This window comes from Chinchilla lanigera, unplaced genomic scaffold (assembly GCF_000276665.1).
Source record: "Chinchilla lanigera isolate Chin_1 unplaced genomic scaffold, ChiLan1.0 scaffold00002, whole genome shotgun sequence".
NCBI classification, from domain to species: domain Eukaryota; kingdom Metazoa; phylum Chordata; class Mammalia; order Rodentia; family Chinchillidae; genus Chinchilla; species Chinchilla lanigera.
Genome location: NW_004955403.1, coordinates 47351313 through 47369358, shown reverse-complemented (window position 1 = coordinate 47369358; position 18046 = coordinate 47351313). Strand labels below are relative to the sequence as shown.

Below are 18046 nucleotides of genomic sequence, written 5' to 3'. Positions count from 1 at the left end.
AAAAGCATGCTCCTTCTGCCCACCTACCATGAAATATGGAAAAGGTTACTAGGGTTGTCAAGGAATGCATTTTTGCTGAATAAAATGTGAGACAGTGAGAAGATCAGTTAAGTTATTATTGCTGATTAAAAAAAAAATCTCAAGGCTGCAGATGTTCTTTCCTTTCTATCTGCCTGGCAAGGACACTGTGCTAGATCTGTGGGTCATGGTCCCATTAACAAGGAATCTGGGAGCCTGTTATACCATGATTTGTGGGCTCGTGCTGACTTCTTCTCCAGAGGGTTTATAGTATGTTTCCGTGTAGTTTGAAGCAACAAGGTTCCTGAAGAAAGGAAAAAAAAAAGAATAGCGTTACTTGCACTAATAGTGAAGCCTGTTGATCAAAATGAGCTCTTTCAGGGTGTAAAGAGAAGTTATAATTTGCCAACCCCTACTTTGGACTGCTCAAGACAAGTGCAAGTACAAAAAGGCTGCTTGCCAGGCGTGATGGCGCATGCCTGTAATCCCAGCACTCGGGAGGCTGAGGCAGGAGGATCACTGTGAGTTCGAGACCAGCCTGGGCTACAAAGTGAGCTGAAGGCCAGCCTGAACCGCATAGCGAGACCCTGTCTCAAAAAGACTGCTTAACTTGGAAAGACAAACAGGGCAGGGACATTTCTGAGCAGGGTGGAAAGAGCCTGCTTTCTCATGGGACTTTGCGGGCTTATCTGAGGAGGGACTTTAGGAAGATGCAGAACTGAGAATCTCAACGTTGATAAAAATGAAGTTTGTGACCAACAAACGCTTCTAACCACTCTGGGATAACTACACTTTCCCCAAGTCCTTCTCATTCCCAGTGACTTTGGAGCAGAGCTCATTGGGAACAGACTCAAACTGGATAGAGAGGGTCCTTCTGGCACTTTCATTAAGTCTCTTAAAATTCTTTCCGTTACTGACCAAAAATAGTAGCTTGGATGTGTGTATACAGACAACCACCCATCTTCATGGCCTCCACATTCTAGTTTACAACCAATCTGAGCTGGAAAATATTTGCAAAAAAAATACTGCATCTGAATTGATTACATACAGATGTTTTGGTGTCAGTATTCCTTAAATAATACAAAATAACAACTATTTACAGAGCATTTCATTCTGTTAGGCATAATAAGCAATCTAGAGATGATTTAAAATATACAGAAGGATGAGAATAGGTTCTATGCAAATACTATGCAATTTTATAAAAGGGATTTAGCATTTGAAGATTTAGTAGCCTTGGAGTGTATTGGAACCAATCCTTTGAGGATGTGGAAAGGTGACGGTCTGTGTGTGTGTATGTGTATGTGTCTGTGTGCATGTGTATATGAGGTATTCACGACAAGTTAAAATTGAAGATATTTAAGTTGTATGATGTGATGTTTTGATATACAAATTCATTATGAAATCATGAGCACAGCAGGCTGGGGATTTAGCTCAGGGGCACAGCGCCTGCCTGGCAAGTGTGAGGTCGTGAGTTCGATTCCCGGTACAGGAAAAAAATTAAAAAAAGAAATCATGAGCACAACCAAGCTAGTTAGCATATCTGCCACCTCATATTTGTTTGTATGTGTTGAGAATACTTAAGACTTACTCTAGCAATAAATTTCAAGTATAAAATACATTATTACTAACCACAAACACTATGCTCCACAGTAGATATCCAGAAATGACTCACTTACAAGTGAAAGTTTGTGCCTTTTGATCCACACCTCCCCATATCCTCCTCTCTTCACCAGCAACCCCCCCAGCCTTTGTTTCTGTGAGTTAGACTTCTTTAGGTCCTACCCATAAATGACATCATGCAATGTGCTTGTATTCTTGGCTTATTCATTCTGTATAATGGCAGCCAGGTCCATCCATGTTATTGCAAATGGTGGTATTTTCTTTTTTGAAAGTAAATAATATATCACTGTGTTCACATCGACATATACCACAGTTTATCCATTCATGTATCAATAGGCACTTAGGTTGATTCCATATTGTATGAATAATTAATATTTTTTTTAAAAAAGAGGCAAGGTGAGAAGATCTCTAGAGCAGGCAGAGTGTTAGAAATGTAATGTGCATCATTCAATTCAGTCCTATGAGATAAATATAACTTTCCTTATTTCCATATGAGGATAAAGATTTCAAAGAATCATATTCAGATTGGCCTGAATCCAAAGTATATACAACTTCCATTATAGCACACTGGGTCCACATTTCAGTCTATTTTGTTGATTTTCAAAAGATAATAAACTAGTTTTTTGGAGAAAATCCTGCTAGCTTGCATGGAATGATGCAGGGGTTAAAAGCACAGATTTGGGGAAAACTAGTTTAGAAATAGTCAAGATATTGGAGCTGGAGATTTAGCTCAGCGGCATAGCGCCTGCCTGACAAGCGCGAGGTCATGAGTTCAATTCCCGGTACCAGAAAAAAAAAAACCACACACACAAAAAAAAGATACAGGGTGATCAAGATCTGGGTGAGATCTGTGGCACTGGGGAGTTAGGGCTCTTCTGGCATTGAAGATGTTTTGAATTCTAATCTACCACATGAAGAAAATGAAGGAACAATAGGATAATGTAATAAATGAGGAAAATAGGTAAGTGGATTGCTGGATAGAAAAACCACTGGTGCTGGAACAGGGAGAGGCCAGCTTTGCTGCTAACTTTTTATTTGGCACTAGAGTTTTATTTCCCTTGCATATATCTTGTTTATTTCTCTACATGGTTTTAGAATGTAATATTCCAGTGTTAGAATAATCAATTGTAATAATGTAAAGGAAATTTTTAAAGTGCTAGAAAAATACATTAGGATCTCTCCATTTTATCTCTCATAGAATAAAATGTATGTCTTCTTCACCTCCTTCACTGTGTTTTAAATCTAAAATATCAAAATGTCGATGAATTATTGTTTTACCCAATGTAGTTCTATGACTTCGGTAGAAAAAATTACTCACTTGGATCAGCTGAAAGGGAAACTGATTAGTGAGAGCCCAAAGTAGTAACACACTCAATTAGCACAATTTCTACACCTTAACTTCTTCCAGATGAGGATATCAGAGCTAAAAATACTTACTTGTTTTTCTTCAAGTAAAGCACTGCAATTTTTCCATTCACTGTCATTTGATACTTTAATTCAAGTTCAAATTGTTTCTGTAAAAATGCACAGACATTTTCTGTGAATTAAAAAGTACACACAAATATGTATATGTGCTGCCGAAGCGAGCACGGTACACACAAATATGTATTTGGCTACTGCTATTTGTTTAATCCTTGTCCCGCAATATTTGCATTTCTTTGCTTACTAGACTATAAGATACCAAGCATCTGCATCTTCCCCTTTGAACAGATCGAACAGTTTTGTCAACTAAATTGATAAAGGACCTGAGAATTTTAGAGCCATTCTTTACAAGGTAAAATTAATATTCTTTGTAAAGATTTTTAAATCAACAAGTGTTTATGGAACAAATGTTTATATCTCAGGACAGAAGTTGGAGACAAGGGGAAAGGAGATGGAAGGGCATTTCAAAGATATACAAAACACCTTCAATTAATCCAGACAGTTTCCAAACAGAAGAGAAAGCTGCATTCCCTCTCATAGGCACACACATATACACACACACTCACACGCAAACACACACACATGCACACGCCATCACTACCGAGTTAAAATCAGTCATTTTTAAAAATCCAGAGATAAACTGTGTAATTCTGACATGACTGAAGCATGACCTGAGGAAAGGCTCTGTTAATAGATGAAAAAATAGGCCACACTAACCTCACAAAACATATAGGTGGGCTACTTTTTAAATATAAACATTTTGAGTAGCAAGAAATCCATAACATGAGAAATAGAGGTAGGAATAAGTATATTGTTAAGAAAAGAATGCCTAGGTTGAGAAGCAGGTTTATTGAGAAAGATAAGTGAAAAAAATAGGCATATTTATTAAAAACTGAAGCTATTTAAGCCTTGGAACTTAGTCATAAAAACTATAATATGATGGACTTCATAGGACAAGGTCAGTAAAATCTCTAGATTGGAGTTAGAGTTTGCATCCTGCCTCACTTTTTAAATCTCAAAGTTTGCATACGATATAAACAATATAATTATTAATTCCACATTAAGAGAAAGCACGTCAAGTTTCTGTGTATCTGGGTTTATGCACGGAGATTCCATACACTTTCACCCTAGATCAGAAAAGCACTGAGGCTCATGCAGCAATTCGAGAGAGTCATGAACTAGACAAGTAATAGATCTACAACAAATGTTAATCACATCACATCAATCACATCCATCTATTCAAACATTTGGAAAATTAATACTGATCATCTAGCATGTTCCGGTGACTGGTCCATGATGTAGTATCAAATAATTTTTTGCAAACAAAATTTTAAAATTTGTTTTTACAGTGGTGGAGAAATCACTTAATATCCATGATGAGAAGCACTGCAACTGTATCCAAATTTTCCTCAAAATATTCAGAAAAAGGTAAATGATAATCTTAAGAGGCTACAACAAGTCACCTGAAGAAAGCTATATTGAAGAAGAATCTAGTGCATGTAAATTCCATTAAGCTCAGGAGAAATATTTTCTTGATAGTTATTTTGAGAAACAGTGTCTACTTTGGGTTCTGCTATTATACATGTGCTTTGGAAGAAATATTGTAAAGAACCTTGTCCATAGTGGAATGTGTGCTCCTGGGAGGTTGCATTTTACAATATTTCTGTAAATTTATAAGATATGTCTCAATTGTGTGTATCTTCTCTGCTTTCAACAAATGACTTCAGAATGTAAGTAATTACAACATTGTTGTTAAAAGGGACATTTTTAAAGCTCTCCCCTTGCAACTAGTAAGTTTGCTCAGGGAATATTGGCTGAGAATGTATAGTTTCATTAAGTTGTTAAGAATTATACAAATTATTTTAATGCTGCCAATTTAGAAAAGATAAATTTCAGGTTAGTATGTAAGCATACATTCACTTGCAACATTTTATTTTTTTTCTGTTTTTGAATGGCCATAGTTATATGGGTATGGATAGATAGATAGATAGATAGATAGATAGATACTACACAGATAAAATAAGTTATATATAATTATATAATTTTAGGAAGTGTTCAGAATAAATACTCATATTATATTAAAGTTCATACACTGGGATAACTGGGTCAGTTTATTTTATTTCTCAGAACCTTGGTTTGTAAAATAAACGTAAGGGTGGAACTTTAGATTATAAGGAAGATTAAAAGGTCAAATGCCAAACACAAATATTATCCATATTATTGTTTAAGTCTGAGACATAACATTTGAAAAGTCAAAGTATGCGACACATCAGATTTGTGTAGGATATATATATATATATATATATATATATATATATATATATTTCTTAGTTACTTTCTCATTAATGGGACAATATACCAGACATGCACAAGTTAAAGGAGGAAAGGTTTATTTTAGGTCACAATTTGTAGAAGTTTCAGTCCATAGTCAGCTGGCTCCAAGGTCAAGCAGCATGGCAAAGGAAAAACAGTCCACAGCATGGCAGGCAGGAAGCAAGAAGACTTCCTTCTTTCCTTTTTCATTCCACCAAGGCTGCAAGCCTATTGGCTGGCTCCACCCACATTCAGGGGTGGGTGTTCCCTTTTTAGTAAATTTACCTTTCACACCCAGAATAATGCTAAACCAATCTTTAGACTAATCCAGTATCACACACCCATGGTCCAGGATTACAAGCACATGATTCAGTCACTCCCAGAAGCCGCACCCATGGGAGTGCATGAGGTTTTTGGGGGTGACATCCAGATATAAGCCAAAACAACATGTACATGAGATATATATTATTTACACATTTATTCCAACTCAGAATTCTTTGATAAATCAGAAACTATACCTGTTTTTCTGGTTCTTTGGCTTCTCTTTTATGTAGTGGATGAAGTCTTACTGGATAAACAACTTCATAGTTCTTTGCCTGAGGGAGCTCTTTCATAGCATTTACTGAAGGGAGAAAGGGAAAAGAAAAGGGAATACTTAGCTACAGAGTAGAAATAAACTGGTCTTAGTAATGGCAATACTTATTGTATTCAAAATGAAGGGTGTCACACACAGAGGTCTTATGCAGTGATCAGTGTGCTTATATCAGGAAAGATAGACAATGTCAGAAATCCACTCTTTCTCTTAACTCTTTAATCTATACCTTTAAATACTTTGCCACTAAAAGATGGCCAGTGTTTCTTGATTTAATGACAACATTTCTCTTGGATTTTTCTCATTTCTCTTGCTGTCTTGGATCCCCAAGGAGGAGCAGCAGTAGAGTCCAAAAGGAAAGGGAGGCTGAAGGTAAACTAATCCTCTAAGAAGACAGAGTCCCAGAATAATTGAAAGAAGGCACTCTGAAAACCATACCATGTTATAAAAATGCTATAAGGTAAGTATATTATTTCTGATTCTACTGATTTTTCTTGAATTTGCCCATAGCAATATTTGAACAATCTCTACCAGTGGATTCATACAATGGGCTGGTACTAACAATACAAATAACCCTTTAATTTTTATACAAAAAAAGTAAAAAAAAAAAAAAATGGAAATTAGAGAAGCAAAGAATTTGAACAGAATCACTGACCTGGAAGAACTTCTCTGAGCAAGCAATTGTACTAAAAGAGAATTGGAAGGTCACCTGATAAAACCTATTTGCACATCAACACATTGTTTTTGTAAGTCTTATAAAGACAGAGAGATTCACAGTTTTCCCAAAGCTAGCACTAGATTTTCTAATTTCTCTCATTTGTCCACATGATCTGGTTCCTGTATGGAAGGCAGCAGCTGAGGAAAGGTCAACAGCTGCAGGTCTACCCAGGACAGGCACTGCAGTGGGATTCAGAAGAAAGAGGCAGGACCTACCCACAATTTATGAAGATAGGGACTAGAAACACCTTATTCTTTTTGTTTAATGATTAGAGGGCTCTCTGAATGTAGTCTTAGCTCAGTAAAGTCCTGGATCCTAGCTGGGCATGATGACCCACACATTTAACCCCAGATACTTGGGGGGCTGAGCAGGTGGCTCTAAAATTTAAGGCCAGCCTGGGCAATTTAGTGAGACCCTGTCTGAAATTAAAAATTTTTTAAAAGGTTTGAGGGTTTAACTTAGTGGGAAGAATTCCTGGAGCCTAACTCCTATAATAATATAAATTTATGTTAATGTGATTGACTTTTAAACAAACAGAACTGAGGTGCTCACTATTCATTATCTGTCCACCAGTCACCTGGGAGGGCTGGATTTTTATTGCTTTAGTTTATCCCAATGATTTCCCAGGTAACAAAATGTTCATGTCTTTAAATTTTCTTTAAAAATTCAAATGTATCAAGCAATATCAAATTTTGACATTTTACAACCACTTTAATTGATTTGATCCCTCAAGAGCCATATGCATGTATCTTAGAAAACTAGAAAAGGTAATTAAGTTGTCTAAGAACTCTTTGAGTCTAAAAATGGGGTGTTAATGAAAGAGCTTTTCTTTTAGTGGCCTGAGATTTACTCTTTTGAAGCATTTCAAAAACACTTAAAGCCATGGTACTGACACAAGAACATCTCAATTTTAGGTTTTATTTGAGTTTAAGTGTTTGAAAAGAGGAGGAAAATTAAATGGTACCTAATGCTTTATCAAGTATTCTACAATTACATGCAAATAAATACACTCTCTTATAACACTTAAGGGGCATGGTCATTTGAGTAAATAAATTCTAATGAGTTATGATAAAATAAGCCTTATCGGGCTGGAGATATAGCTCAACGGCACAGCGCCTGCCCAGCAAGCGTGAGGCGGTGAGTTTGATTCCCGGTACCAAAAAAAAAAAAAACAAAAAAAAACCCCAAAAACAAAAACAAACAAAACAAAACAAAAAAAGCCTTATCACATCATCACATTCAAGGATAACATCACAAGTTTCTTAGTTACTTATTTCTTTTTGTCATGGAGATAATCTGTGGTACATTTTATTCCTATTTATTTTTTAATAAATATATATTACATTAGTTATAAAACCTTTCCAGAAGAGACATTCAAAAAATTTAAGGGAACATTAAATAATGAATTTCTTTCTATCTAGTTAGATTTTCATAATTACTTCAGAAAGGTAAGGTGCCTAGAGTTTAAAAAAAAGACTTGCCAGAATTTAACTAGTGGTATTGACACAATTTACTGCTGCCTTCTTTAATTCAGTGACACAAAATGAGAACACCCTAAGGCACCAACATGCTGCTGATGTGTGGTGGTGTCCAATCAATGCAGTTAGTCCTATTGATATTGAGTTCATGAAGCCATATGTCACTGATATGTCCTCAGCAGCTTTCTTTAAAATGTTGTATTAATGGTTTTCAGCTATAATGTATATGATTCCAACAGGACATATTAGTCCAAACTTCTTTTGGGTCATAAACTATTAACTGACCCTTGTATAAAAACAGGAAGTGATAATCCACACCATATTCAGGAGTAGTGAGATGGGAAAGAGGTCAGTCTACTTAACCCCCATTTTCTCTGCTGTGTTTTCTGATCTCTACATTGCTAAGTAGTCTCTGAATTCTCACGTGTCGTGAAGTCAAATCTTACCAACTGACTCTTAAATACGGACCCAACATACGTATATTAGTTATAAAATGTACTTGCAACTCTTTATCTCCTGGTAAACTCTTCCAAATGAAAACCAGAACAAAGAAAGCAAACCAAATAGAAAGGTATATCTTCCAGCAACCTTTAGCAACTTCTCAGTCTTTTCAGTGTGAAATAAATAAATTTCCAGCTCATTCCACATTCTTGCAACACAGTAAGTACTCTAAAGAAAGCAGATAGAATTTCCCCTGAAGGATCTTATTTTCCTGAAAACTAGAAAGCTCCTGAAATGATGAGATCTGAGATACAACAGTTTACACAGCAGATACCTATCACATGTAACAGACCTCAATATCCGTCCTCTGGTGGATGGAGTTAGAGATGTCTCCTGCCAGATGAATAATGCCGTTAGGTATTTTGAAGCTGATGGAACAAACACAGCTAACTGACACCCAGGGATTACACAAATCCAGGTGTAACACAATAAGTTTCTACTAATTTATTTTAATACGTACTCTCTCCCACAGAACTCATATGTTAGATTAGTTTTGTCCAGCAAAACTGCATCAAGAAAAAGAAAACTATCACTTTGGTTTCAGTTGAATAACTGGTTTTGTTGTTGTCTCTGTATTACTGTTCATTATCTTTAGAAAAGCCAAAGCTCATGAAGACTGAAAATATAACAGACTTTGGCCTGGAGTGCTACTTTATTTGCTAATGTTGGGGTGCTACACTGGAGATTCAGACATTTGTACATAATATTAACATTCTCATTTTTGTTCAGATCTGTTCAGCGTCTTTATTTATTTATTTATTTATTTATTTATTTTTTGGTTTTTCTCCGGTACCGGGAACCGAACTCACGACCTTGCGCTTGCCAGGAAGGCGCTTTTGCCGCTGAGCTAAATCCCCAGCCCTGTTCAGTGTCTTTAAAGCAATGTCACTCCAAACAGAGATATGGCATCAAGCCCTGAAATAAGATTTATGTAATGACTTGGATTTAAGTCCAGAAATTCTCTGTATCTTTTCAAACTATCCCATGATTTTAAACTTCCCACAGTACATGTGAGTAGAAATGGTGAGGAAGAATCATATTCTAATTAAGCCTATTATTTTGGGTATTGAGATTATGTGGAATATAGTTTTGGGTTGTCCTGTCCTCTTAAATACCACGAAAGAACAGCAAACTTGAAATAAAGTAATTTCAAAATGTACTTTCTCTGCTGTCTTTTGCCAACCTACAGTAACATTTTCACCTTTGTGAATGCACCCACTGACTTCCCCATGCCGCAGACACCCGTCATGTGCTTTCAAATGTTTCTGCTTTTCTTTTCCTATAACAAAATCCCATTAAGTAATTTTTCTCATGGGATTGGGAAGCTCGTTAGAAACCTCAGGCCTTATTTTACACCTTCTTGTATTTCAAGTAAAACTACACTGGGCAAAAAGAACGGTCAGAAGGGCACACGCTTTGGGAGTGATGATGAATATAGAGAAACAGAAAGGGAGAAGTGAGATTTGAACATCGCTTCACTTTCGTTCTGCTGGAAAATAGATTCGTAGGAGTATTAACAGGTATTTCAGTGATCAAGGAGAGACCTTCACTAATACAGACCGGGAAGTGAGAGAAAAGCAGCCGTTTCCTGTTCAGGGTGGAAGGTAAAAGGGTGTAGTTGTCTGTCCCTCCTTCCCATTCTCACCTGGCACCTTCAGACCGTCTGTTCCCATCAATACATACTAGTTGGGGGGTGCTGTCATATTTTGAAGCAAGATTTCTGAGAACATCACATCATTGCTGCTATGTTCTGAATGACTAACTCTGGGGAGCAGAAACAGCTGGGGTACCCAATTACACGGGGAATGTGTGTGCCTCATACTGACAGAAGAGACTTTTAGTGGATCCAGTGGATCTCTGTCCTCTTATAACATACTGGAGTCCGCTGCAACAAGCTGGGTGATTTCAGTAGTGCAGGCTTGTGCTTGCTCACAAAGACAGGATGCAAGCAGTTCTTAGGTTTCATTTAAGAATGGAATCCCCAAGACCCGTGGGGGACAGCATCTCTGGGAAATATAGGGAAATAAGATTGTTATCAACTTTTACTCAAACAGTAGGAATTTTCAGCCATGCAATTAAAAGCCTACCATTAGTCCTCTATTTAAGGATATTAAGTAAAAGTTCTACAAGTCTGACAAGCATATCAGAAGCCAGAGGTAGCAAAAACCATTTTTAGTCACCTTGTACAGACTGAGTGCATAGCAGAAAATCTTTCCTTCCCAAAACCCATATCTTTTGTTGTCAATTTGTTCTATCCCCATTAAGCATTCTAAGGTCCAAGAAAAGGTTTACCAGGGGAGGATCCCAGAATTTACAGCTAATGTGCTCACTTAAGTTCTGGAAAAAGAACTGTGCTATCGAGTCTCATTTATCCAAAAATCGAATTTCAAATTATTCAGAAATCGTGAGACAAGCTAGAAGTAAGGTATTCTTAAGACCTTTAGTTTCATAACTATTGTGTGTAAACCAGTGAAATAAAAGTGAATTATCAAATTACACTTAACTGCAACATCATTGTAAAGTAAAATTACAACTCCTTACAAAGATAAAATTGGTCAGTTGTTTATTTACAACTAGTTAGATTTATTTTTGTTAAAAATAAAAGGACTGAAAAATATGTGGTCCAATAGAATATAAGGAACGAAACCACCCCGATAATAATAGCAACTCTGTTTAAAGGCTTTCCACAGATATCACCAGTCAGATCTGTGTATCTCTGAGGCACTAAAAAAATGACAAGATGAGTTTCAATAAATTCCATTTTTGGACCCAAAGATCATATTCATTGTTTAAATTAAGCCACCTGAAATCTTCACTTTCATTTCTCAATATTCAGAGATCAGACACATGAGTGTGATTTCAAGGCCTCTCCTTTCTCTCCTTTACATTGTTTTTACATCAGCCACAGCCTCCAAGTAACATCTTAAAACCAGCCCAACTGGTTAGTAAAATTTGTTGATGGCAGGGAAGGACTATCCAAGATATTTTATACACTACAACTACGGAGAGTAGATGACAACCAAGCAGACCTCTGACACACTGAACAACCTGCGGAAGACTTGATACCTACCTGGAGCTGGAGATGGCAGGAGCATGAGCACCAGCAGAGTCCCTTGCCACATGCTGGGGCCTCCGGCAGCGCGGGCCTGCCCTGGCTCACACCCGAGCTGCAGCTCTGCCCCTGCCTCCGCTGAAGTGAGACGCCGTGAAACTCCCTGCTTCATTGTCTCGCTTCAGGAAGTGTTTACTGAAGGTGTTGCACAACCTTAGAGCCGTGGTCCTACAGCCACGGCAAGGCGGGCGGAAGTCCTGGCTGCCTCGGCTGCTCCTGAGATCCCTTCACCGTGAACCACTGTTTCCTCTTTCCTTCTTCATATTCCCCATTCAAAAGTAGCAGTTTTCCAATATAATCACAGGAGGTGACTGCTTTGATTATCCTGATGTATGTGTTAGTCATTTATCATGTACATTCTATATGTGTATTATGTGTATAATATATAATACGTATATAGGCGTATGTCTGTATTCTGTACCTTGCATATTTTATATAGAATAATGTATAATAGTATGTATTATATATTATGCATATAATATAGAATATGCATTTAAGACGTGTTGTATACATTTTATGTACTTAATTCATGTGGTGTATATATAATAGATATTTTAAAATATTTTATCTATACATTTTAGCTAGGCAAAAAGTTCTTGAGAATGCTGTTTTTCTGTCATATATGCATGTTGTTTGACAGACTAATTTCTGGTTCAGTCTAATGGTTATGTAAAATTCTGATTTCCAATGACTTCGTGTTATATTCTCACACAAAGGTGCTCCCAGGGAGTTTTGGATTATGCTGAAATAAGAATGCAGACAGTGGAATAACACAGACACAAGGCTTTTCAGATCCTCAGAGTGAGAACCAGGATCCTGGCTGGGGACAGAAGACTTCAAGACCCACAGTGTGAAATTTCTGGGCCAGCAACTGATGGTAGTTGAGTACAGAAAGCTTACCACATAACTAATAAAATAACAAATATTAACTGAGCTGCTTATTGAGTTCCAGGGCCTCTCTTAAATCCATTATATTAATTGTATTACTCCTAGCATACTTTGTTACTACAAATACTATTTTACTTCCATTTTGTATTTAAAAAATGGAGCGTAAATCCCTAAAATATTTCAAAAGATTAAGATGCAGTTGTCTTCATTGTAAGATTAAGCACCTTGCTCAAGTTACTTCTGTAGAAGGTGGCAGAGGTGGAATTTGAACTAGATTGTTGTCAGAGCTCTTAGTCATACCTTTCAATGTTTCCCAAGTGCTTAGCTGACTTATACACACAGTCTTATTTCTATTGATAAGATTCCTAAGGCACAGAAATACATCTGAGAATAACTTATCACCAGAAACCCCACTCTGAGTCCACTGAAATCATGTAGCATTTTACGGTTTCTGAAGCATCTTATTTTAACAAAAAAAGAATTCCTTTAAGTGATCATAAGAGCAGCAAACAGCAACCACAGGAAACTTTATATCTAGTTATTGAGGATTTCAACCATCAGGATTAAAACTCTCACAGATTTTTTGCCCTTTCAAGCTAAGCTCTACAGTTTTGTCATTTCTGGGGAACAGAAAGGATACATCCATTTTTTCATTAAGTTGCTTTTTCTCCATTAATTCAATACACGTTCATTAGTACCTGGTATGTGTCAGACATTGAGATCACATTTGAAAAACCCAATCACTTTTCTTGAGATACTTATGGTCTAGAGATAGAGACTAGTGAGACCATTACCATCGAATTGTGTGAGGTGGACACTGCCATGCATAATCTCAGTACCTTCTCTTCCGTTCTTTGATCGAGTTTGGATAGATGTCACTGGCCATTGTGCCACAGGGCAGGGAAGGCATCCTGGAGGCCACTACAGAATTAACTTGCTTAGTCAAGAGTTAACTTTGACAAAATGTGAAGTGCGCATATCATAGCTCATCAGATAGTGACTGGTAATGCTTTGGTAGTGTTGCTGGAAAGAATATCTGGGGGAATAGGAAGGTATCCAACTAGGTGTAAAACAGCTTGTGCTGAACTTGGATACTGTAAGAAATAAAGATCAGGAGCATTCTAACAAGTGCAGCAACTTACAAACTTGCCTGTTAGATGAGAAATGCACTAGTGGAAGAAAAGTTGATAATAGCGTGTGTGGTGATACAAGAGGAACTTAAATTGCCAGTTGTTCCTCATTTCTCTTCCAGTGTCTTGCAGTGGTGACATGACTTACCAGAGTAACTAAGTTATCATTCTCATAGTTTTGGGTAAGTCTTCAGACCCTAGAGTTATGTTTATAAAATCACTTAATAGGAAAGAAGTTTTACTAACATTCAAATGAATTTCATTCTCTGCTTCCTGGATTATTCCCTTGAAGCTTATGAAGCTTCATGAATGCTTGATAATGAATGGATGAATTTTGATGTCCAGCTTAATTTTCCCCCTTCTCTTTTGATAACAGACGTAACATTATCATTTATAGCTTTTATTGTCTTGATTAGCCAAACTCTACTCTAACACAAAACGAACAGCAGGAAGAAGAACCTATGGGTGGACAATAGACATTTTATTGTACGGTAAAATAAAAACACCACAGCAGAGGATGAAAAGCATTAATAGCATGCAGAGTCTGTGATAAAATATATTTTATCATATTATAAATATTATACATATTATATATATTGAAGATTCATATTATACATATAGAAGAATAATATATGCATATACCTGTATATTATATATAATATATTATATATATATAAATACACATATACATAGGATCTTAAGTATCCTCCAAAGGTCTATGTGGCAGTGGTTTCATCCCACCCTGGCCCTGTTGAGAGGGGGTAGAGAATTTAAGGGCAGTGGCAGTGGGAGGTCTTTAGGCTTAGCTCCTCCCTCTTCCTACATTTATTCTGGCCATGAGGTGAGGGCAGTCTTGCTCTGCTATGGCCGCCACCATGGTGCGCTGCCTTACCACATGCCCAAAAGGAATATGGCTGACTGGTCATGGACTGAAACCTCCAAAGCCGTGAGACAAAGTAAAGCTTCCCTCTTTACAAGCCTTTCCTCATGTATTTGTTCCAATAATGGACAACTGACTGACACAAACAGGACAAGGCCTCCTGGCTGCCAGGGGAAGTATGGACTGGTGGAAGTAGGATTTGAGCACTGGCACAGTTAGCTTTGTGCCAGTAGTAATCTGGCCAAAGCCAGATTACAGTGGAGAAAAGGAACTAGATAGAAGTACAAATGAAGGAAGAATAAGGGTCTGAATTTAGGCAGAAGCAAATAAGAAGGAAAGAAGGGGACAAATTTGAGAAATACTTAAGAAGCAAATTTGAGAAATACTTAAGAAGCAAAACAGATGAGTTTTACTTACTAATTAGATGTGGGAGTGCAAGTAAAAAGGAGGTTGTTTGGTCTCTAAATATTTATTTAACATCTGTTATATAAGGACTACTACTACACTCACTCCTGAGGGTAAAGCTTCAATTACAGGGACAAAGTTTATACATGCACAGAGCTTAGACTCTGGCTGGAGTTAATGGTGGGCAGAATAAATGCTATGAAGAAAATAAAGTGAGATGCTGAGTTCTGAAGGAACACTGGGAGCTCACTCCTAATGCTTCCCTCTGGCGGAAGAGTATTCAGCACATAAACTCCCAGTCCCTTTCTGCCTCTTCTCTAATGCTACCAGAGAGGTAGGAGACAAAGTGGAGGTCAGGGCTCAGGTTAGGGACAAATGTAGCAGGTCCTGCTGGTCTTGGCATGGGACCTGGAGTGGCCCAGCTGCAAGTTACCTTGAGAGAAGATTCACACAATGCAGCAGGGAAGAAAAACTACCTGCAAGTTCCCCTGGGGAAATGTTAGAGATAGGCAGAGTGTGCAGTTATTAATGAAAAAAATGGGTCTGGAACTCAACATAGAAACTGTTTTAAAAACTAATCAGTAACAGGTATTGAATTTTTATATGTGACTTAGCATATTTTGTGCTACAACATCCCTTTGAATTAGCTACATTATTATCTTTTGAAAGAAGATTACACCAAGGTGACATAAAATTATGTAATTTCCCTGCAAAAAGGCTAGATTTAGACCCAAATAACACAGTGCAGTGACAAGCCTATCAGTACCTACTCTGTCAGGCTTCTCGCGCTGCCTAGAACAAACTTCAGTTAATAGCTATAGCTAAAAAACATATCTGAGTGGTCTTAATTTATTACTGTGTATATAAAAGCATCTCTTCAACTAGATTTCAAAATCCCTGGGGTCAACACATATGCCCCATTTTCTGCTGGGATACCAAAAATGCCTTACTTTCCAAATGCTTAGATAATCTGTTTTATGAAAAATTCTTTCATTGCAACTTCCCTAGGGATCGCACTAACACAGAAACGTGTTTTTGGGACTTGGTCACCTATTGCTTTGAGCTAGGATACATAATGTTATCTCCATGTCCAGGTGAAAAGACATCTTTGTTTTCCCTGCTCAACACACAGGAAGATGTAACAGCTCATTGGATTCAGATTTCATTCAGGTTCTAAAAGATGCCAAGTTCTCAATCCACCTAATTAACATTTTTCTAATAGTGTTTCTCTGACACGTAATCCATTAATTTTTTCAGAAAAACAAGTTTTCCAGGGTTACACTGTGAAATATTGTCAGAGCAGAGGTCCAGCCTAAGCTGAATCTCTCATGTAATAAAAACAATGACAATCATAACCTTAACAACTAACCTTTGGACACTTACCAAGTACTAGGAACCTGGCTGATGCCTGAAATGTGGGTCCCTTTCCATCTCACAATAATCTGAAGATTCCTGTAGCAGATATCATAGCATCAAGAGATACAACAAGTTACCTTGACCTGGAAAATGCAGATTCATACATGCCATACTGTTCTGAGAACATTAAATCTTTATTACAGATAAAGTTAAGTTCTAATGTCATGTAATTCATAGCAACTAGCATTCTGCTTCACCAGAGTTTGTAAGGACAAAGTGACATTACAAAGCATTTGGAAAATGTTTATATTATTCTCTTGTTTATATTATTCTGTTTTCTCTTAGTTAAAAGGTCACGTGCAATGAGGATTCTAGCAAGGGGATTCATTTTCAAGGATCAGATTATAAACAGTGGGAGAAGAAATCTGACCTGGATGCAAAGAGCATGATTGCTTTAAACCAGGGTCCCAGGCTGTATAGTTCCCATCTATTAGAGAAAACAAAGACACAGTAGAGGAATTTCCACTCTATGATGGGCAGTGTTCTGCCAGGCTGGTCAACTTCAGATTATGTAAACTGAACATCAACTTGGTCAGACATAAAGTATCAATATTATACTATGAGAGGAACGACTACTTCTTATTCCAAAGAACCTGATGAAAGGTAATGTGTTATAAATACTTAGCTTAGTAATTCAGGCCTTGATGGGTTATTGGCTCATTATAAAATTAGAGCCTAAGCAAGAAAGTAGCACCTTATGTAAATATAGTAACTGAAAGGTGATAACAAAATCTCTTGGCTTTCTTTTTTTTTAATTCATTTACTAATCTCAAAAGCAAATAGCTGTCTTTTCTTCAGCTGCCCAATGTACCTACCACAGGTGGAAATGGACAAGTCAGACTACGAAACCTTAAGGATTTAAAATGCCTTTTTTTATTCCTCTTCTCCTAAAACACAGCAGCTCATGTGACTTGTGGCTCACAGTCTCTGTTTGTTTCTTAAGAGTGAGCCTCCTTCCCTCACAAATTCAGTGTGCAAATGTTGATTCAGTAGCTATTGTGTTCTGCTTTTGTCTGCTTCTGTGTCATGTGTTTCTGAATTAGTACAAGTCAATCAATAAAGTCCAGACAATAAAGATCCTGTATACCAGTAGATAATCTTTTGTAATAGGTAGCTCCACTTTCCTTGTATATTTTACTAGCGTATGTTCGCAGAACATGATAACTACATTCCTTATGGAGGGTTGGTACATGGACAGAACACACCTTAATTCTTTTTTGCCCCCTTTCTCTCCCCTTAGCCCACTCCATCTCTTGATCCCCTCCCACTTGAGAAAGATCTGTTGCCCTACTTCTCATTATGTACCTTTTATGTTGCTATTTATGTACAGTTTGGGTTACTCATATAAGAGAAACCATGTGATATTTAAGTTTGTGCATCTGATTTATTTCACTTCACATTGTGGTCTCAAGGTGCATCCATTTTTCTACAAAAGACTTGAGTTGATCTTTCTTCATAGCAGAATAGTACTCCACTGTGTGTAAATACAGCACCATATTTTCTTTATCTCATCATCCATTCATCCTTTGGCGGACACACAGGCCACTTCCAAG

At 37.2% G+C, this 18046-nt stretch overlaps 1 protein-coding gene across 3 annotated transcripts in view; it reads right to left on the bottom strand.

Moving 5' to 3' along the window:
- The window catches only part of Adam28 (ADAM metallopeptidase domain 28), a 104659-nt gene that overhangs the window by 40011 nt on the left and 46602 nt on the right, over positions 1–18046 (bottom strand). For 2 of the 3 annotated variants that reach the window (XM_013514049.1, XM_013514042.1), the window contains exons 3-5: positions 5892–5995; positions 3076–3152; positions 244–322 (exon numbers count right to left, since the gene is read on the bottom strand). In XM_013514049.1, coding sequence (XP_013369503.1) covers positions 244–322; positions 3076–3152; positions 5892–5987 — 252 coding nt within the window. In that variant the 5' untranslated portion in view covers positions 5988–5995. Of the gene's footprint in view, positions 1–243; positions 323–3075; positions 3153–5891; positions 5996–11732; positions 11888–18046 lie in introns of those variants that run through there. The other variant, XM_005373705.1, reaches the window with a different exon arrangement.